The sequence below is a fragment of the Tenrec ecaudatus genome, chromosome 1 (assembly GCF_050624435.1).
Source record: "Tenrec ecaudatus isolate mTenEca1 chromosome 1, mTenEca1.hap1, whole genome shotgun sequence".
NCBI classification, from domain to species: domain Eukaryota; kingdom Metazoa; phylum Chordata; class Mammalia; order Afrosoricida; family Tenrecidae; genus Tenrec; species Tenrec ecaudatus.
The window spans coordinates 56,462,385-56,485,394 of record NC_134530.1 but is presented as its reverse complement, the minus strand read 5'-3'; the positions used below and the strand labels follow the sequence as shown (position 1 = coordinate 56,485,394).

At 45.1% G+C, this 23,010-nt stretch overlaps 1 protein-coding gene across 2 annotated transcripts in view; it reads right to left on the bottom strand.

Annotated features, from left to right (window-relative positions):
• Positions 1 to 2,977: 2,977 nt before the first annotated feature.
• AZIN2 (antizyme inhibitor 2) overlaps positions 2,978 to 23,010 on the bottom strand; it is a 40,040-nt gene continuing 20,007 nt past the window's right edge. For both annotated transcript variants that reach the window (XM_075553698.1, XM_075553699.1), the window contains 3 exons: positions 22,391 to 22,503; positions 4,325 to 4,539; positions 2,978 to 3,381 (listed from right to left, as the gene is read on the bottom strand). In XM_075553698.1, the coding sequence (XP_075409813.1) occupies positions 3,243 to 3,381; positions 4,325 to 4,539; positions 22,391 to 22,503 (467 nt within the window). In that variant the 3' untranslated portion in view covers positions 2,978 to 3,242. The remainder of the gene's footprint in view (positions 3,382 to 4,324; positions 4,540 to 22,390; positions 22,504 to 23,010) is intronic.

The window sequence follows — 23,010 nt, the reverse complement described above, 5'->3', positions numbered from 1 at the left end:
GAAGAATCTGGAAAATACCATGGACTGCTAAAAGGACAAACAGATCTGTATTAGAAGAAAAAGGCCAGAGTGCTCCTTAGAGGCAGGGATGGCAAGACTGACTCATATACTTTGGCCATGTTGTCAGGAGAGGCCAGTCCCTGGAGAAGGACATCATGTTTGGTAAAGGGGAGGAGTGGCGACAAAGAGGAAGGCCCTCACTGAGATGGAGCCACACAGTGGCTGCATCCGTGGGCTCAGGCATAGGACCACGCCGGGTTTCATGCTGTTGTGCATAAGGTTGCTATGGGATGGAGCTTACTCGGTGGCACCTAACTACAACGATGATGATGTCTAGGTAGGCCCTGAGCGGAGACTCGTAGCCCTTTGAAAAAATGTAATCCTCACAATAACCCTCTGAGAGAAGTACTTTTAAAGCCATATTTACAAACAAATCAAGTTGGGACAGGTTTCAGGTGCTACGTTTACTCATTTTGTCCATTTTGGAACACCTCGTCTGTTCTCGGGGACAAGGACAGTGAAGACATGAACTAGGCTCCTGCTGCCCAAGAGCTCACATTCCAGGGCTGGTGCGACACACGCATGTTAGGCAGTGTTGAGTGGGGATGGGTGCTCCGGAGAAATAGAAAACCCAGAAGTGCAGCGTGTTGGCATACTGGAAGAGACCAGTGGGGCCTGGGGCTCAGCCGGGAGAGGGAGGAGTCTGAGAAGAGAAGCAGCGGGGTGAGACGTCACATTTCATCCTTGGTGAAATGGGAATCACGGAGTGCCAGGACGTGCTGATGCTTTGGAAGGGTCTAACGCAGCGGTTCTCAACCTGTGGGTCACGCCCCCTTTGGGAGTCAAACGACCCTTTCACAGGTGTCATTCAACTCATAACAGTAGCAAAGTTACAGTGATAAAGTAGCAACAAAAATAATGTTATGGTTGGAGGGTCAGCCCAACATGAGGAACTGCATTAAAGGGTCGCAGCATGAGGAAGGTTGAGCACCACTGCTGTAGCGGCTGAGTGGAAGGTGGACTGTGGAGGGTGAGGAGGGACCAGCCCTGCTTGCTTAGTCTGGGCCAGAGCAGGTCTGTTAACTTCCAGAGCAGATGCATGTGTGGGTAGGTAAGTGAATGAGTGGGGGAGGGAGCGCGAGGGAGGCTGGTTTTCATGTTCTACAACGACACAGTGGTAAGGGCTGCACAGTTCTGTGGATATACTAAAAAACCACGGGACTCTACACTTTATAAAAAGGTGACCTGTGTGGCATGTGAATTTTCAGGGTTTTTTTTAAAATGCAGAAACACAATCGTGGGTCCCCTGCAGCAGCTGGGGGCTCAGTGAGCTCTGAACTCCTTTGCTAAGCAGCTCACACACACCAGGTGCATGGTTGAGAGCCCTGACCTTTGCCCTCAGGAAGAACGTCCGGCAGAGGAAACGCCAGGACCCTGGGCACTAGACACCACACTCTAATGGCAACCCTGTTTTTGTTTTTTTTGAATCATTTTATTGGGGCTCATACAAACCTTGTAACCACCCATCATTCAATAGCCAGCCCTGTTCTAACAGCTCCCAGGGGAACAAGCAGTCAACCCCCACGCAGTCTGCCGGCTGTAAATGCCCGGCCAAATGCAAGCCCGCCCAGCGGCCCAGCTGCGGGCTTTCTGTGGAACCTGTCAGATAGCTGCCCGCTCTGACACAGGCCTGACAGCAGTTTGGGGCTCACAGCGAAGCCATGTTCCTCTGCCTCATCAGCTGCAGGGCGGCCAACCTGAGCCCCCACCTCAGCACCTTCATAGCTCAGCCTTCCTCCTTAAAAAAAAATTAGTTATTTTACTTTTTTTTTAAATCAGTCTTCCTCTTGGCACCAGCCAGGACAGCCTGGGATGAGGAGGAAGGGAGGTGGGAAGGTGGGGGCCTGTGGGAGATGCCCAACAAGACGCAGCCACGTGGTCATGACAGGCGCTGGCTGTGTTGAGAGCCATCAAGTCGGCTCCAGCGCTGTGCTCCACACAACGCAGCCCTGCGGGCCCTGCAGCACCCTCCCAGTTGTTCCTGTGCCTGGGCCCGGGTGCACCCACTGTGCCAGTCCATCTCATGGAGGGCCTTTTGTTGTCCTTCCACTTCACCAACCACGATGTTTTCCTCCAAGGACTAGTCTCTCCGGACAATCTGTCCAAAGTAAGGAAGACACGTTGTCCAGTGGGACATACCGGGCAGCAGGACTCAGCGTGGTCAGGACAGGAACTGGGGCCGGTGACAGTGTTAGGTGCCTTCAAGTTGGTTCCAACCCACAGTGACCCTACGCACAACAGAAGGAAACACTGCCCGGTGCGTCCTGCCCACTGTTCCCGTGCCTGAGCCCCACCACAGCCACCATGGGGATCCATCTCGAGCGGGCCTGCCTCTTTTTACCGCCACCCTCCCACTTTACCAAACACGATGTCCTTCTCCAGGGATTTCTCTCTCCTGACAATATGTCCAAAGTATGTAAGACATGCAGATGAGGGTACCCCAAAAGCCCAGAATGCCCCCCAAAGCTATGTATTTAATTTTTAAAAAAATAAAACAACCTTATCACCTTCAAAGTACTCTCCATTATACTTACTACATTTGTTAAATCTGCGATTCCATTCTTGCTTGCCTCTGCGGGGAAAATGCTTACTATGAAAATTCTGCCCAGCAGGGCCTGTTTTTTTGCTTTGTTTTGTTTGTTTGTTTGCTGGGGGAAGCCCTTCGTATACACAGGGTGCTGCGGCACCCAGGAGCTGCCTGGGAGCGGGGTGGGGGCAGGTTGGGATCAGCAATGTGGTAGGGAGGGAGAATGTTCCCCCAGGCCTAGCCTGCACTATTTCCAGAATCAACCTGTCAAGATTCCACTGGAATATTAAACAAAACCAAACTGTAAATATTTATTCACTTCATATTTACAAAGGTGGTTTGGGAAACCAGGGGAAAGCCCCAAGCACCCCCACCCCCACCCCACCCCACTCCACCTGGCTGACCAGGCAGGCCCCATGCGCTGCAGAGGAGGCAGACACGGCTGGAAGGGACAGGATTTATGTTGCATACTTTAACTACAGCAAGTGTAAGACTGGTCCTATTTACAGGGCAGAAACTACAGGCGGAGCCAGCAAGGGGGTGGCTGCAGCGGGCACCAGAGTCACCGGAGGGTGGCCCTGCTCACCGAGGCCCTGCCTCTCCACCTCCAGGCATCTCTGCAGGCCCGCGGGGGTGCTGGGGGGGCAGGGTCTGCTCACATGATGCTCGCCGGGGTGAAGACGGGACCCACGCACAAGGTGTCTGTGATCTCCCAGCCACAGGACAGAGGCTTGCACACGTCCTCGGCGTCCTCCTCTGGCTCCGGAGGCAGCAGCTGCCCACGCAGCGCTTCCCTGGAGGACAGAGAGAGCCGTGCAGGTGCTGAGTAGAAACCCTGGCGGTCGGTGGGCGGGATAAATGCCATGCGACTTTGACGGGGGAGCCTCTCAGGGGGTGGATGTTCCTTGGGGCCCCTCCAGACCTCAGCAGGACAGACGCACTCAGTTGCTTGACTGTGCACCCTCTGTGACACTGCCGATCTTGTCACAGGCTTGTGTGGAGGGGAAAGAAGTGAGTCCGCATCCGGCCTGACAGAGCTGTCACAAACCTGGCCGTCTCCCCACCTCGCACCAGCTGGTGCGCATGCGCTCATGCACAGTTCTCGGTGGGAAGGCGGAGGCCCAGCAAGCAGGCAAGGTAGTCCCAGGTCACAGAGCAGCCACCCCACCAGTCAGAGCTGTGCATTTGCCTCGCCCCCCTCGGTCCACACAGTCGCTAGAGCGGACACCCTCATTCTCCAACTCCAGGAACACCGGTTCCTTCAGAGCCCTTCACCTGGCCCTCCGGGGCCTCCCCAGGCCTAGCCTGGCTACGTCCAGTCACCATCAGCCTCTGTCAGTCCCTCGAAGGCACAGTGCTTCCTCCCTGCTCCTTCTGCCTGGACACCCCCCACGCCATCCCCCACAGGCCTGCAGCCGCTGACTACTCCCCCTCTTCTCTCAGGCTTCTCCCCAGAGGCAGGGCTGAGCCTCAGCGAGGGTGCTAGCTCTCACAGCCCAGGGAGCACAGTACTGACATGAATGTGTGTCCCCAGTGCTGCTCACTGGGCTGTGAGCGACCCAGGGGAGCCCAGTCCCATCCAGGACCACAACCAGAGGCCACCCACAGGCCTCGCCTTGTCAACCCGCAGAGTGTGGAGGCAGGTCTCACACCTCGGGTCTACCTCCGTGTGTGCATCTGCCCAATCTGCCCCAGCCACGCACAGCCCCTCCCTAGTTTCCAGCAGGACCCTCTTACCAGGCCACACGGGACATGGCATAGGTGACTCGGCAGGCTTGGGCCCCCCCAAGGAGGGAGCCCGTGCCCACGGTGTAGGCGCCCATGTTCTCAAAGACCAGCCAATCTCCTACGTGTAGTTGCGGCAGCCACAGGCCCTCAGCCACACAGTCGTAGCCGTCGAGCACTGGGCCCCACAGACTGCTGCTGTAGGAGGGCTGCTCCGTGGATGGTTTCTGGAGGAGAGAGGGGTGGCCACACTCAGCAATCCCGAGCAAACCAGACTCAACCCCCACCCCCTAAAAGTCCCCCCTTGGCAACCATGGCCAAGAGGATGAAGCCCACACTAGGCCTCCAAGCACATTTAATGTCCCCTTACCCTGGTGGCACAGTGGTTATGTGTTGGGCTGCGATCCACAAAGTCAGCAGTTTGAAACCACCAGCCACTCCGAGGGAGAAAGACGAGGCTTTCAACACCCGTAAAAAGTTAGTCTCAGAAACTCATAGGGGCAGGCCTACCCCTCTGTATTCATTGCCTTGTGCTGTGTGAAGCCACAATGCCTGCTACATATTGTCTATAGGGTGTGGGCAAGACACTGAACCTCCCTGTGCCTTGGTTTGTTTATTTGTAAAATGGCAATAATACTAGTCCTGATAAGACTTACTTGCTAGGGTGGCTGAAAGGATAAGTGAGCTAGTCCATGGAGAGGTTTAGAATAGTGTCTGGCATGTTACTGTTGAGATGGCCAAGTCTGTGCTTTGGGCCTCCTTGACCTCTCTGCTGCTTCCCAGACCACGGTGTGACATCCAGCCTTTGGGGCCCACGCCTGGGACTCCCTCATCCTGGATGTCTCCCAGGGGCCCCTGGTTCCAAGCCAGGCATACACAGGCAAGTTAGACCCAACCTCCTTTGGGGCACCCATCTGGTGAGGGAACCCCTGCCCTCTGACAGACCGTCACCGACAACTGGGAAGTGGTCACAGAGGACTTTCTGGGATAGACACTAGTCCCCTGGCAGGGAAACTGAGCCCCTGAGAGGTGACGTTGGCTGGTCCCAAAACACACTTTCTAATTACTTAAAAATGGTCATTTTTTTATTAAGTGACTTCTGGATCTGGAGACGGGATCTATAACAAAGACATTTATAAACAACCAAGTATCAGTGCGATTGGTCATGGTGTGGGGACAAGCCTGTCCAAGCAGGTCCTACAGGAAGCGTTTCAACTCTCAAAGACAAGAGGAACTATTTCTGTGCCCTTCACAGGCCCCAGACTCCACCTTCCAGGGCAACCCTAGGTTCCTGTTAGTCTAGTTGCTCTGGGCTCCCTGGTAAACTTTGCTTGCCTTCCCTACACCCTCCCACATACTGTTTCTTCAGGCCTCCAACTTGCCAAGCTGATTCACCCTGTAAATTCCACCTACAATGGCCTCGGGAAGTCTTTCCTAGAAGCGCTGAGCTCTCCTGATTTGCCTTCAAAACATTTACCATCATTGGAACATAATTACTTATGAAATGCATCTCTCAGTAGCTCTTCCTTGTAAGATTGCAAATTCCACAATTCCAGGCATTGTGTGGGCCCTGTCTACCCCCCATCTCCTCGGTGCCTGCCATCTGGTATACAGTAGATGCTTTGTAGAACAGTAACTTCTCAGTAAATGAACAAATGAGGAATCATAGATGAGTAATGAGAAAGAGGAAGCGCATGGGAGAAGGGGCAAAGAGAGAAAGAACAAGTCATCTAAAGAGACTAGGAGAGCACTACAGCAAAGTATAGTGAGAAAGAAACCACATGGTGCCAGGCTATCAGAAAAAGGGTTAAACCCAAGGGAACTACAAGTGATCTAAAATCGATGGCGAGGCGGGTATAGGAGGCCTGGTAGGGCTTTATCAAGAGCAATGTAACCAAGAGGAATTATTGAAACCCAAATGAAGGCTGAACATGATAGTGGGACAAGAGGAAAGTAAAAAGAAATAGAGGTAAGAACTAGGAGGCAAAGGGCACTTATACAGGTCTAAACACAGGCATGTACATATGTAAATATATTTATATATGAGGATGGGGAAATAGATCTATGTGCATATATTTATAGGTTTAGTATCAAGGTAGCAGAAGGACATTGGGCATCCACTCAAGTACTCCATCAATGTAAGAATACTTTGTTCTATTAAACTGGCATCCCATGATGCTCACCTTCCCAACATGATCACTGAAGACAAATGGGTGCATAAGCAAACGTGGTGAAGAAAGCTGATGGTACCCAGCTATCAAAAGACATAGAATCCAGGGTCTTGAAGATAAACAGGTGGCCATCTAGCAGAGAAGCAACAAAGCCCACATGGAAGAAGCACACCAGCCTATGTGATCATGAGGTGTTAACAGGATCAGGTATCAGGCATCAACGACCCCGAACAAAAAATCATATCATTGTGAATGAGGGGCAAGTATGGAGTGGAGACCCAAAGCCCACCTGTAAGCAATTGAACGTCCCCTTATAGAAGGGTTGCCAGGAGGAGACCAGCGAGTCAAGGTGCAGTATAGCACCATTGAAACATACAACTTGTCTCTAGTTCTTTAATGTTTCCTCCCCCCACCCCCACTACCATGACCTCAATTCTACCTTACAAATCTGGCTAGACCAGAGCATGTACATGGGTACAGATAAGAGCTGGAAACGGAATCCAGGACAGATAAACCCCTCAGGACCAATATGGAGAGTTGCCATACCAGGAGGGTAAGGGAAAGGTGGGGGGAGTTAGAGGGAACCGATCACAATGATCTACCTATAACACCCTCCCAGAGGGATGGACAACAGAAAAGTGGGTGAAGGGAGACATCGGTCAGTGTAAGCCATGGAAAAAAAATAATTTATAAATTATCAAGGGTTCATGAGGGAGGGGGGAAAGAGAAGCTGATACCAAGGGCTCAAATCGAAAGAAAATATTTTGAAAATGACGATGACAACAAATGTACAAATGTGCTTGACACGATGGATGTATGTATGGATTGAGATAAGAGTTGTATGAGCCCCCAATGATAAAAAAATTTTTTTTATAAAGAATAGTGTCTAGGGTCTCAAAGGCTTGTATTAAAACAAGCAGTCATCTAAGTTAGTCATCAGCTAAGCCCACATAGAAGGAGCACAGTAGCCCGTGTGATCCAAGGATTGTAAAATAATAAAATCCAAACCCGGAGGAGGGAATCGTATTAGAGTTTGAATCCTGAGCACCTGGTTTGCAGAAGGTTGTGGATCACAGTGAAAGTCCAAAATCCGTTTGCAGAATTCCCATGCAGGTTAGGCCTCCACTGAATTCGCTTGAACCACTGACTAGGCATGTGACTAGCCTTGTCCTCAGAGTGCTCTGGAAAGCGGAGTACTGGAAATACCAAACTCACTGCCTTCAAATGAGTTCTGACTTGCAGTGGCCCTGTAAGGTGGCGTGCAACTGTCCCTTTGGGTTTCTGAGGCAGTGAATCTCTGTGGGAGTGGGTGACCTCATCTTTCCGCTGTGGAGTGGCTGGTGGGTTTGAGCTGCTGACCTTGTGGTTGTCAGCTCAGTGTGCGGCCCATTACTCCACCAGGACTTCCACTGCAGACATCCTTAGGTTAAAGTTTAATCTCCTCTCATTTGTTTTTCCCTTTTAACAAATGTTTAATTTGTTCTACTTTTTATTAATTTCCACTTTCTCTTAGATTGATGTTTTTGTTTTATTTTGTTGTTAGTGATGGCGTTTTTTTTTTCTTTTTCCTTTATAGGGAATCCACGATAGGTGAATATATAGAGACTGTAGCTAGATTAATAGTTTCTTAGGATTATGGCAGAGGAAGTTGCAGGGAAATGGGGAGCTACTAATAATAGGTACAAGAGTGAAGAAAATATTCTAAAATTGACTGTGGTGATGATTATACAACTCTTTTAAAATATATTTAAGGCATTAAACTGTGTGATGGTTAGGGATTATGTCAAATAGACACTTCTGCGTAAGGGTAGGGGCAGAGCTCAACCTATCAAGTCAGTCCCGGCTGATGACACCTCTTTGCTATCATAAGCCTTTTTGTATGAGAGAGAGATACCAGCAGAGTTGAGTTCTCTTTGGCCCTTTGTCTTCTGCTGGAGCTGGATCTTGAACCTCATTCCTCAACCTCCTATCATACCGGCTGAGAAGAAGAACTACAATCTCTGAAGTTACTTGTTCACTCATTCAGCAAATACGTATTGAGTACCAGCCATGTCCCAAGTCTGACCCAGGAAGTGTGGGTGCAACCGTGAACAACAACAACAGCAAAGTCCCTGCCCTGTGAAGCTCTCGTTCTAGGAAAAAGAGACAAACAATTCGGTCCTTGTCCAGGTAACTTACCTTTCTTGTTTTCAACTCTCTGTTGATGAGTAAAATTAACCTCGGTTACTCTGAATGATTTTTCCTTAACTCACATAATTTACAAACATGAAGCTAACATTTAAATGCCATATAAATGTGTCCATGAAGATATTTGAGAAAAAAGGTTTCAAAGGGTCTCGCACCGCCATCCTCTACGTCCCTGCTATGGTATACATTTTGAATATCAATGGGGAGAAAAAGATTTTAAAGGAAAGGTCACCTTGCCCTTTTGCTATTTTAAAGCCCTTACGTCTTTAAAAAGGAGTCTGCAAAATAAATACCCCAAATGCATGTGGTGATGAGACTGCCCATCGCCCCTTTTGTTGCAAGTCTGATCACTGAATGAACATGGACAAGCACCTGTAAATCTATAATGCAGAGGGGCCCTAGCTTCATTGCCCCCATCTTTCACAGCCTCTAGGACAAGCTGTAATTTCCTAGAAAGGGGAGTGGAACTGCTCCCCCCCAAGTTCTAAAGAGAGAAATTCCGGACAATGTCCCTTCCTAGCTAAGCCTGCTGCCTTCTTCAAAACTAATCCCAAGCCACTGCCGGCAAGTGGATTCTTTCCAAGCCCTGCCAAAACCTGGAGCATCTATTCTTGGCTAAAATGACAGAAATAAATAAATAAATACAACCCCCACCGTAAAGAGCCAACATTAGGCTTTACTGGAGAAAAACAAGAACCAGGGGAAACCTTGTCATTAAAGTTCCGTTCTCAGATGAAGAGATGAGAGCACCAAGATTCAGACAGATTACTGTGTGACTTGCTGAAGGTTACTCAGCTGGGGTGTGGCAGAGCCAGGCCTCAAACCAATACCTTCGAACCCCCAGACTGATGCTTTGTCATCATTCTTATTTTTATATATCATAAGAAATCCTGGCAAACTCTACTAGAAAGAAAAGAGAAATAAATATGTAGAAAATGAAGGGTGGTTGTTAGAGGAAATTAGTAAGCTTAAGCATGCAAGACAGTGTCAAAGCTCACAAAACACAGGGAAATTAAATTTTCCACTAAGAATACTCAGGATAGAAAATTTCCAGTATTTTGGAAACTTGGAAAGTCCCTGTGAGGCCCTTCCTTCCCTAAACCTTCCAGGGATAGCCGTTAGCCGTGATTTTGTGTTCTTCATTCTATTGCTTTATTTTATTTATTGATCTATTTATTATTTTTTGCTATCCACAAATGTCTCTTTCCCTCTATCATATATTTAGTGCTGCATACTTCTGAAATGCATAGAAATAGAATTGTAGAGTATATAAATCTCTGCCACTTCTCTTGCTTTGTTATTATTGTTGAAACTTGCATTCCCAAGCTTACTCCACTGATGTATACAGCTCCACCTTACATGTGTTGCACTGTATTCGCTGTATAGATTGATCCATTGTGAATAAGACTGTTGCCAACGCTTTGTATTGTAATCCTCTCTGCTCTGAACATGGTTTCTCAAACATACACCCCAAGCATGTCTTGTTTTTCAGTATATGTGTCGGAGCTCATTTGGGATAGTCATACACACCTTATTTGAACAATGAAAATTGTTTTCCAACATGGATAAACCAATTAATAGGCCCCAAGCAGTTTATGGTTAAAATCTCACTTTTGAAAACATAAGCAAAAATTCCAAATGAAAACTAAGAAATCCTATTGCTCCCTATTCTCAGCAATACTTGAGAGAGGGGCGGCAAAAAAGAGGAAGGCCGTCAAGGAGATGGAGTGACACACGGGTCACAAGCGAGGGCGCCGGCACAGGAACAGCTGTGAGCATGGTGCAGGGCGGGGCAGGGTTTCGCCCTGTTGTACCTAAGGTCACTGTGGGCCGGAACGGACTCAGTGGTACCTAACAACAGCAGCAGCAGACAACGAGTCCTCATGCTCTAGAGGTCACACGGGCTGTGCTCCACAAGGTCAGCAGGTCAAAACCACCAGCCATCCCAAGGGAGAAAAAGAGGGCAACATAGTTGGTTTTAAAATCTAGGAATGAAAGGGCGCCTATTTCATTTTTATTTTTAAATAGTGCTTCAGTCATCCTGTGCTTATTTCTTTTTCGTGTAAGGCTGGTGTGCTTAGTTGTTCAATTTCTTTGAAGAATTGCAGCATGGTTTGGATCAGACTTGCGTTGGTGAAGTATCTTTGCCGATATTGGCATTTCCACATGTGTGATCTGCCTATCCAGGGACATGGTAGATTGTTCCGTTTGGTTTCTTGAAAGAGTGCTTTGTAGTTTTCCTTGTCTAAGTCCTTTATTCTCTAGTAAGATTTATTCCTACATATTTTATCTTCTGCATTATCATAAATGATATTGTTCTTTTAATATCTTTTTTTTATGTCCTCGCCCTTAATACACAGAATCCAACTGATTTCTGTGTGTTGCTCTTATAGCCTGCTATGCTGTCAAGTTTTCCATCAGGTCAAGCAATTGTTAAATAGAATCTTTGGGGTTTTCTCTATGTAGGATTATGTGATCTGAAATGGGTCTTTATTTCTTTTGTGCCTATGTGGATACCTTTAATACAAAGTTCCAGGACTATATTAAATAAAAGTGCTGCTAAAGTTCCCTTGCTGCTCTCTGCCGTACAAGCATAATGGCCTTCTCTAGGGACCGGTCTCTCCTGACAATATGTCCAAATATGGATGACAAAGTCTAGCCATCCTTACCGCTAAGGAGCAGTCTGGTACTTTCAGCAGTCTTCTCCAGCACCACAATTCAAAGGTATCAATTCTCCTTCGGGCTTACTTATTCAATATCAAACTATCACATGCATCTAATGCAGTTGAAAATATCATGGCTGGGGCCAGGCGCACCTCAGTCCTCAAAGTAACATCCTTGCTTTCCAAGACTCTAAAGAGGTCTTGTGAAGCAGGTTTGCATCATGCAACTTGTCTTTTGATCTCTTGACTGCTGCTTCCACGAGCATTGATTGTGGATCCAAGCAAGATAAAATCCTTGACAACTACCTAGATAAGCTGACCCGAAAAACATTTGCCCTTCACCTAAGCCCCTGGCATCAGCTACTCATTTTCCCCTCCCTCATGAACCCTTTATAATTTATACACTATTTTGTCATATCTTGCCCTGTCTGACATCTCCCTTCACCCACTTTTCTGTTGTCCGTCCCTCAGGGAGGAGGTCACAGTAGATCCTTGTAATCAGTTCCCCCTTTCCAACCCACTCTCCCTCCACCCTCCCAGTATCACTACTCTCACCCCTGGTCCTGAAGGGATCATCGGTGCTGGATTCCCTGTGTTTCCAGTTCCTATCTGCACCAGTGTACATGCTCTGGTCTAGCCAGATTTGTAAGGTAGAGTTGGGATCATGATAGGGGGTGGGGGAGGAAGCATTTAGGAACTAGAGGAAAGTTGTATGTTTCATCATTGCTACAGTGCACCCTGACTGGCTCATCTCCTCCTGGAGACCCTTCTGTAAGGGAACGTCCAGTGGCCTACAAATGGGCTTTGGGTCTCCACTCTGCACTGCCCCCCTCATTCACATGATATGATTTTTTTGTTCTGATGATGACTGATACCTGATCCCTTCGACACCTCGTGATTGCACAGGCTAGTGAAGCACCTAATTTTACCACAAAAACTGCATTAAAAATGTGCTGGAAAACTTGGCTTATACTCGAGTATATATGGTATATTCCATTTTGTATATGTACCAGAGTTTGTTTATACATTCCTCCACAGATGGGGTTTGGGGTTACTTCCATATTTTTACTATTATAGACATTGCTGTGATAAACATGGGTATGCATATATCTGTGTTCGCGTTTTGTTCTTCATTCCGTTAGGGAATATGCTGAGTAGATTGCAGGATCATATGGTATTTCAATTTGCTTTTGATTAAGGATGTGCCATACTGTTTTCCATTGGGGCTGTATCATTTTGCAACCCAACCAACAAAATATGAGTGTTCCAATCTTCCACATCCTTTCCATCATTTATTATTTTCTTCAAATTTTTTTTTGCTAAGAGTGTTGGTGTGAGGTGGTATCTCACTATTGTTATAATTTGTATTTCTCTTATAGCTAATGAGCACAAGCCTTTCCTCATATAAATATTGGCCCCCTGGATTTCATCTTTAGTATTTGCCTAGTCATGTCTTGTGCCCATTTTATGGGGTTATTTGTGATTTTCTTATTAAAGTATTGGAGTTTTCTAAAGACTGTTGAAATTAACCCTTTATCTCTCATTGCCAAATATTTCCCCCAATCTATGGGTTCTCTTTTTACTCTATGATGAAGTCTTCTTTAAAAAAAAATCATTTTTGGGGGGCCATACAACTCTTATCACAATTCACCCATACATCAATTGTGTAAAGTACACTTATACATTCGTTGCCCTCATCATTCTCAAAACTCTCACTTTCCGCTTGGGCTTCTGGAATCAGCTCTCGTTTTTCTTCCGCCACCTCCCCACTCCCCAGTCTTTTGATGTACATAAATGTCATTAATTTTAGAAGTCCTCTATTTTGCCTTGTGTAGTATGGATGTGTGTTTTTTATTATGCTTGGTAGTGTCTTTATGCCTTGTATTAAGTTTCCCCTACTTCTTTATTTATGATCATTATAGTCTAGGGTTTATGCTTACGTCGTGGAGTGATCTTGAGTTCGTTATTGCGCATAGTGTGAGGATGATGAGCCCTGTTTCATTCTGTTTCAGGTGAAGAGCCAATTCTTCCAGCACTACTTACTGGAAAGGCGATCTCTTCCACACTTAATGTGTTTTAGTACTTTATAAAAAATGAGGTGACTTTCAGTGCTTGGTTGCATTTCTGGGTTTCTTGTTGTAATTCATTGGTCTATATAGCCATTGTAATAATAATAATACTAAGAATACAGTAAGAACAGTACTGAAGAGCACTGTTCGGATTACATGGCTGTGTAACAGGTTTTGAAATCAGGGACTGAAAGACCTCCTACTGTGGTTTTGTTTTTAATAATGTTGTTTATCCTGGGTTTCTTTCCTTTCCATATGAAGTACTGATAGATTTTTCCATTTCTTTGAAGTATTGTCCTATTCTTTAATTTCTTTCAGCAAGTTTTATTGTTTATAATGTACAAGTCTTGTGCCTTCTCAATTAAAGTGATTCCTAAAGATTTTATTGTTTTTATGTTATTAAGAATACAATTGTTGGGTTGCGATCCTAATCTTGAATAAAATTGACCTCAAAGTGCATACCTAAAAAGAGATAAGGAGGGACACTATATAATGCTCAAGGGAATGGTAGACAAAGAACCACTAAGCATTGTAAACATATATTCCCAGAATGAGAGGCCCACTGAATACATCAATCAAAAGCTCTAAAAGATGAAAAAAAGAAATCACAGGCTCTGTGTGATCACAAGGTGTCAAAGGGATCAGGTAGCAAGCATCAAATAACAGAAAATAATATCAGTGTAAATGAGAGGGAGTGCGGAGTGGGGGCCCAAAGCCCATCTGTAGGTAACTGGACATCCCCTTACGGAAGGGTCGTGGGGAAGAGATGAGCCAGTCAGGGTGCAGTGTAGCAACAGTGAAACATACACATTTCTTCTAATTCTTTAATGCTTCCTCCGCCCACTATTATGATCCCAAGTCTACCTTACATATCCAGCTAGACGAGAGGATGTACACTGGTACAGATAGTAACTGGAAACACAGGAAATCCAGGATAGATGAACCTTCAGGACCAGTGGTGAGGGTGGTGATAACAGCAGGGTAGAGGGAAGAGGGAAGGGGGGATAAAAAAGGGGAAATGATTACAAGGATCTACATATAACCCCCTCCCTGGGGGAGGTACAACAGAAAAGTGGGTGAAGGGAGACATCGGACAGTGTAAGCCTTGAAAAAAAAATTTATAATTATCAAGGGTTCATGGGGACGGGGAGGGGAAAACTGAGGAGCTGATACCAAGGGCTCAACTAGAAAGCAAATGTTTTGAGAATGATGATGGCAACAAATGTGCTTGACACAATGGATGGATAGATTGTGATAAAAGTTGTACAAGCCCCCTAAGTGGAGAGCAAATGCCTTGAGAATGATTGGGGCAGGGAATGTATGGATGTGCTTTATACAATTGATGTATGTATATGTATGGATTGTGGTAAGAGTTGTATGAGTCCCTAATAAAATGTAAAAGAAGAAAAGAGAAAAAAATGATTAGGGCAAAGACTGTACAGATGTGCTTTATACAATTGATGTATGTATATGCATGAACTGTGAAAAGAATTGTATCAGCCCCAATAAATTGCTAAAATAAATAAATAAATTAATCAAAAAATAAATAAATAAAAAAAAACAAAACCAAAAAAAAGGAAAAAAAAAGTTGTACAAGCCCCCAATGAACTAATTTAATAATAATAATTTTTTAAAAGAAATCACTGGCTCAACAATTACAGTAGGGGACTTCAATACACTGCTCTCTGAGAAATATAATTACACGGAAATAAACTCAACAAGGAGGCTAGAGATCTAAACACTAAAATTAGACAATTTGACCTCATATATACAGAGCCCTTCATCTAAATACCAAAAAAAATCACATTATTTTCAAGCTCACATGGCACATATTCGAAGATAGACCACATGCAGGGGCATAAGGCAAATCTGCATAAATTTAACCACATTGATATACAGACCTCTCTCTCTCTGACCATTGTGCCATAAGGCTGGAAATCAACAAAAGGATGATGAAGAAAACAAGGGAAACAATTGGAGGATAAGTAACTGTCTATTGCAAAGGGAGTGTGTGCTGGCCCAGATCAGAGATGAAATTAGGAAAGTTCTAAAAACCAACGAGAATGAGAACACGATGTCCCAAAACTTATGGGACAGAGCAAAGGCCGTGATCAGAGGAAGTTTCATAACAATAGATGCACACCTGAGAAAGGAAGGGAGACTCGTGACTGACGTGCTGGCACAAGATTCACAACAACTAGAGCAGCGTCAGCAGGACAATCCTACGAACAGCAACAGAAAAGAAATAATAAAAATCAGGGCTGAGATTCAGGAGAGGGAAAATAAGAAAACTATGGGGAAATTAATGCTGATTAAAGTTGGTTCTTTGACAAGGGAACAAGTGATTCACAACCAGTGGCAAGGAGGGGGTGGGAGGACTGGTAGGGAGTGATCAAGGGCAATATAACCGAGAGGAATTACTAAAGCCCAAATGGAGGCTGAGCATGATAGTGGGACAAGAGGAAAGTAAAAGGAAATAGAGGAAAGAAGTAGGAGGCAAAGGGCATACATAGAGGCCCAAATACAGGCATGTACATATATAAATATATATGATGATAGGGGAAATAGATCTATGTGCATATATTTATAGGTTTAGTACTAGGGTAGTTGATAGACATTAGGCCTCCACTCATGTACTCCCTCAACACAGTAATACTTTGCTCGACTAAACGGTCATTCCATGACACCCACCTTCCTGACACAATGGCTGAAGACAAAGGTGTGCATAAGCAAATGTGGTGAAGAAAGCTGAAGGTACCTGGCTATCTAAAGATATAGTGCCTGGGGTCTTCAAGGCTTGAAGCTAAACCAGCAGCCATCTAGCCGAGAAGCAGCAAAGCCCACATGGAAGAAGCACACCAGCCGGTGTGATCACAAGGTGTTGAAAGTATCAGGTAGCAGACACCAAAGGACAAAAATCATCATTGTGTGCTCACCTTCCCCATATAAACGCTAAAGACAAATGTGTGCATAAGTAAGTGTAGTGAAGAAGGCTGATGGTGCCCAGCTATCCAGAGAGATAATGCCTGGGATCTTAAAAGGCTTGAAGGTAAACAAGCGGCCATCTAGCCCAGAAGCAACAAAGCCCACATGGAAGGAGCACACGAGCCTGTGTGATCATGAGGGGATGAAGGGACCAGGTATCATGCACCAAAAAGCAAAAAAATCATATCATCGTGAATGAGTGGGAGTGCGAGATGGGGACCCAATGCCCATCGGTAGACAACTGGACATCCCTTGCAGAAGGGTAGTGGGGAGGAGACGAATCACTCAGGGTGCAGTGTAGCATCGATGAAACATACAACTTTCCTCTAGTTTTTAAATGCTCCCCCCCCCACTATCATGATCCCAATTCTACCTTACAAAATTTGTTAGACCAGAGGATGTACAGTGGTGCAGATAGGAACTGGAAACACAGGAATCCTGGAAAGATGAACCCCTCAGGACGAGTGGTGAGAGTGGCAATGTCTGGAGGGTGGAGGTGGGGAACCAATTACAAAGATCTACATATAACCTCCTCCCTGGGAGATAGACAACAGAAAAGTGGTGAAGGAAGGTGTTGGGCAGTCTAAGATATGATAAAAGAATAATAATTTACAGATTATCAAGGGTTCATGAGGGAGGGGGAAACAGAGAGGGGGGGAAAAAATGAAAACTGAGGAGCTGATTCCAAGAGTCCAAGCAGAAAGTAAATATTTTGAGAATGATGAGGGCAAAGGATGTACAAGTGTGCTTTACACAATTGACATATGTATGGATTGTGATAAGAGTTGTATGACCCCCCAATAAAATGATTTTTTTAAGTTGATTCTTTGAAAGGAAAAACAGAAGTGACAGACGGCTGGCAAACCTAACTAAAGAAAGGAAGGAACAAATTTCAATAGCAAGAATGAGAGATGAAAGAGGGGACATTACAACAGACCCTAATGAAATCAAAAGGATAATTACACAGTACTACAAAGGACTGTACTCCAATGAATTCAACAACTTGGAAGACATGAACAAATTCTTGGAAAAACAATCCCTCCCTAGACTATCCCCAAAGAACGTCAAGAATCTCAACAGGCCCATAGCAATAGAAGAATTAGACAAGGTTATCAAGGGATTACCAACAAAAAAAGACAACCCTGGACCAGATGGCTTCACTGGAGAATTCTACCAAGCATTCAGGGAAGTGCTGACACCAATGTTACACAAATTCTTCCAGAACATAGAAAAAGATGGGAAACTCTGAAATTTCTTCTATGAAGCTAATATAACTCTGATACCAAAACCGGGCAAGGATCCCACAAGAATCGAGAACTACAGACCAATATCTCTAAAGAACACTGATACAAAACTCCTTAACAAAATACTGGCCAATAAAATACAAAATATATAAAACAAATAATTCACCATGACCAAGTGGGATTCATACCAGGCATGCAGGGATGGTTCAACATACAAAAGACCATTAGTATCATTCGCCACATTGACATGAAAAACTATAAGAACCACATGATAATATCGATAGATGTGGGAAAAGCATTAGACAACATCCAACACCAATTCCTGTTTAAGACACTGAAGAAGATAGGAATGGAAGGAAAATTCCTCAAGATAATACAAGCTACATTATGAAAAACCAACAGCCAACGTAGTAGTCAATGGAGAAAAGACTAACACAATCCCACTGAAAAAGGGGACCAGACAAGGATGCCCCTTGTCCCCACTCCTATTTAATATCGTGCTGGAGGTTTTAGCTAACAGCATAAGGCAAATAAAAGGCATCAAAGGACTATCGTTATTCGCAGATGACATGATTTTATATATGGAAAATCCCAAAAGTTCTACAAGGGGAGTACCGGAAGCAATAGAGGAATATGGCAGAGTGGCGGGATACAAGATCAACAAACAGAAGTCTATCAGATTGCTATACACGTCGCGGATAAGACCACAGAAGAGGAGATCAAAAAGGTGGTACCCCTTCACAATAACCAAGCACAAGTTGAAATATCTAGGGATATACCTGACTAAAAGAACAAAATATTTATATGAGGAAAACTACAGAACACTATTACAAGAAACCAAGAGTGACCTCAACAAATGGAAGAATATCCCATGCTCGTGGATTGGAAGATTCATTATAGTAAAGATGTCAGTTCTGTCCAAGGCAATATATAAGTTTAATGCAATCCTGCTACAAAATTACCCTTGTCTTTCTTCAAAGAAATGGAAAAACTGATTACCAACTTCACATGGAGAGGGAAGAAGCCAGAATTAGCAGAGAACTCCTTAAGAAGAAGTACAGAGTGGGAGGGCTTGCTTTACCTGACTTTAGCACATATTATAAAGCCACAGTGGTCAAAACCACATTGTATTGGTATAATGACAGATACTCAGACCAATGGAAAAGAACTGAAAACCCAGAAATAAAATCATCAGCATACAGACAATTGATCTTTGATAAGGGCCCCAAAAATATCAAATGGGAAGCAGATGCCCTCTTCAACAAGTAGTGCTTGGAAAAATGGATACCTACCTGCAGAAAAATGAAGCAAGCCCCTTATCTCACTCCATGCACAATAATAAATTCAAGGTGGATCACAGACCTTTAGGTAAAACCCAAACTATTAGGGCCATCAATGAGAGAACTGGGACAAACCTGAGAACTTTGGTGCAGAGAATACACAGGCTATGAGAAATAGGGAAGGACACAAACACAGAGAGGAGTCATAAATTGAGAAGTGGGATATACTGAAGATAAAACACCTGTGTACATCGAAAGAATTCACCAAGAGAGACATCAGAGAGCACACGGACTCTTAAAGATGTTTCACGGAAAACACCTTTAGCAATAGCACATCAGACAAAAGTCTTAGTACTAAAATCTATAATACTCTGCTAGCTTCCAAAAAGAAAAAAAACTAATTGCCCCCTGAGGAGGTGGGCAAAGGACCCGAACAGAAGTTTCACAGGGGCAGAAATCTGAATGGCCAATAAACATATGAGAAAATGTTCCTGGTCATTAGCCATAAAAGAAATGCAAATAAAACAACAATGAGATACCACCTAACACTCTCAAAAATAGTCCAATTTTAAAAATCAGAAAGTAACAAGTGTTGGAGGGGCTGTGGTGAGATGGGAACTCTCATCCACTGCTGGTGGACCTGTAGGTATGTACAGCCACTATGGAAATTGATTTGGCGATATTTAAAACAGATGGACATTGAGCTACCATATGACCCAACAATCCCCCTACTGGGCATATACTCAGAAGAGGCAAGAAACAACCCACAGCCAGACATCTGTGCTCCAATAGAGTTAGACTGGTTAGAAAACTACGCAAGCATTGAAAAGTATATTGCCCCAAACTAGTTAATGATATGGAAATAGCCATGCTCATATTCAATTAAAAGAGGCTACAAAACAATATGATCTCAATATCCTGGGGGAGAAGGGCTCATAAATATACATCTTAGAAATAATACTTAAAAGGAAATACGATATATCAAAATCTCCAAAGGGCTAGTCAACAAGGACTTCAGACTCAGTCCTTTCCAGGTGCACAACGCCCTTCACAGACCATACCAGAAAGATCCGATTTGAAACTACCACTGAGTGAGCTGGACTCTACCTTAAACGGATCAATAGCAGATTCCAGGCACTGAAATACTCCCATGGGCCTCCGGCTGAAATGCTCTCCTGTGAGGACAGCAGGCGACTTCCATTCCATGGATGTGGAAGTCCGGGTTTGGGTCCAAAATTCTTGCCTGGAGGGTGCCCGAGAAGTGACAACCTGACTGCCGTATATATGTGCTCTTTTTATCATAACTCTGTGCCTTTTTATAACCTATATGCTTAGCCTAGTCCGGCCTTTGTGAACGAGCATTATTAAATGTTTCACCCTATCTCCACCCCTCGTGGTTAGTATAAATAGTGTCCAGGCACTCATGTTGTTAACCTGAGTTGTTAATCATCACTCCATCTATTTTGGTCTAAAAATTGGTCCTATACATGTATACTTTGTTTTTCTTGGCAGTGTTTTAAATTCTATACCATTGGCTAACTTAATAGTAATACCAGTAGAACCTACCAGATACCCCATGGCGATAATTTACAATGGGATTCAGCAAAGTAATGATGTCTTTAAAATGAACCAGGATAGACATAAACCATAGATATATGAATGGATTTTGAGCTCACTCTTAATCACTGCCCTAATCTAAGGACAGTTAGTTCTTATGACATAGCCCTGCTCAATACCTGTTCCCATGAAGTGATCACTGAAGTTATGGGTACTACAACAAAATATAGTGAAGAAAGCAGATGATTCCCAGCTAGCTATCAAAAAGAATAGCGTCTGGGGTCTTACAGGCTTGTCTTAAAACAAGCAGTCATCTAAATGAGCCATCAGCTAAGTCTATACGGAAGTAGCATATCAGCCGGTGTGATCCAGGAATTGTAAATAATAAAATCCAAACCAAGATGAGGAAATGGTGTTAAGGCTTAAATTCTGAACACCCAGTTTTCCGAAGGTTGCAGATGACAGTGTGAACCTGTGGCAGTTTTATAATCATTTGTCAATTTGAGGATTAAGAATGTAGAGGTGGAATCTAGCCTGGCAATCAGATCATAGCCAATGAGGCCTCTGTGTGGGCATGGCCTTCTCCTGAGAATTCTAGGAAATCCTGTATTTCCTCCTTGGAGGCAGGAGAGACTCTCTGTCACTACTTCACTCCCTGGGAGACATTACAGCTGACAAGACACATGGAACTACCCTAGTGCCCTGAGCCGGACAAGCCACATGGATGCAACCAGACCTCGGAAGCCGGAGAAGCCACAGAGAGACCCCTGCCAGCACTGAGAGGCTTACAACGCCAGTGGACCCAAAGGCTTTCTACCCACTGGCTTGTGATTGTCCTGCATTTGGCTTCATTGCATGTGTTTCATGAGTCTGAAGAGGACTTTATAGATTGGTATCAGACATATGGGCTAATATCGGACTTATGGCCTTGGACTGGACTGGGTTGCGATGTTTTCTTAATGTTCAATTGCTCTTACATATAAACTCTTCCTTATACACAAATGTGTGTCCATGGATTTCTTTCTCTAGTCAACCCAGACTAACACGAAGCCCCAAACCTATTCGCAGGGTGCCCCCAGGTGGTGCCACCAAGTCTCTGGTGAATCCCCTCTATGGCAGCAGTTCTCAACCTGTGGGTGGAGACCCCTTTGGGGGTCAAATGACCCTTTCACAGGGGTCATCTGATTCATAACAGTAGCAAAATGAGTTATGAAATAGCAATGAAAATAGTTTTATGGTTGGGGGTCACCACAACATGAGGAACTATATGAAAGGGTCGTGGCCTGAGGAAGGTTGAGGACCACTGGACTGTGGACTTGAGATGGGCAAGGCCTTGTGATTACAGAGTACATTGTCGAGTGGATTGCTGCAGTTGTGGTGAGATCCAAATGTGACCCTTGTCACTGACCTCCCTCTTGAGTCAATCGCCCCCAATTTTAATATTTCTGAGGTTTTTCTCTCATTCTGACAGCGTTGTTGGGCCATTTGTATATTGTCTTGATTTCTTATGTTTTTGTGTATATGAAACCCATATTAGGTCAACCTTTAGAGACAACAAGTGGACTAGTAGAGTCAACGGGACAGGGCAGGGGAGGAGGTGGGAAATGAGGCGCTAACAACAACGAATACAGGAAGATGAAATGTCCTGGAACTGGTTGTGGTGATGGCCACGCGCTTTTTGTGAATATGGTTGAACGAATGAAATGTATGGCATGTAAACTGCATGTTGATGAAACTGTTAAATATAAGCAAGTGGATCATTTTTTCATCTTTAAAGAGCTTAACTCTGTATGGTAGGATGATGGGTCATACCCTTTCTCGCCCTCATTTCCTAATTTTGGGGTGTTTTGCTTTATTTAATTATGTAAATACTACGCATGGTTTTTTGGGGTCTGGAGCACACGTGCCCATGGCCGGCTCACCTTCTGCAGGATGGGGGTGGGGCAGGTGTTGTCAAACAGGACTGAGTTGAAGATCCCATACACGCCCTCCTCCAGGTGGTACACGATGGTCTTGGAGGCAAAGCTGTTTTCCTCTGCAGGGAGTGAAGGGGTCAGAGGCAGCAGTGTGAGGGGACAGGGGTGGGGGGACTCGGCAGGCCTGGCAGATCTCTGAAGCACAAGGGCAGCCCCTTCCTCAAGGCTCTGGCGTGGGTCCTGCATGACACATGGCTCACGGGTGTGAGCACTCCTTCTCTGGAGCAAGCTAGCCTGCCCCAGCCCTCCTCCTCTATGCGCATGTGAGGCCCTTGGTGCCCTAGCAAAGGCTCCCTGCCCAAGCACAGAGCTCCACCCCAAGAGGCAGACAATGGAGCCAAGGATGAACTAGGGCAAGAAGCTACCGTAAGTCTCCTGGGTGGCTGGCTGGCGTAGGAGAATCCCTACAGAAGAATGCCGTCTCCACATCCACACTAGACATTCTGTCTGGAGCCCACCACTCCTCCCATGGGATCCTCTTAGGGAAAGAGCCTTTCCAGCCTTCAGGTCTCAGAGTAGATGCCAAGGCTTCAAGGTCCCTGACACCTCTTCTTCCCAGGAAGGGC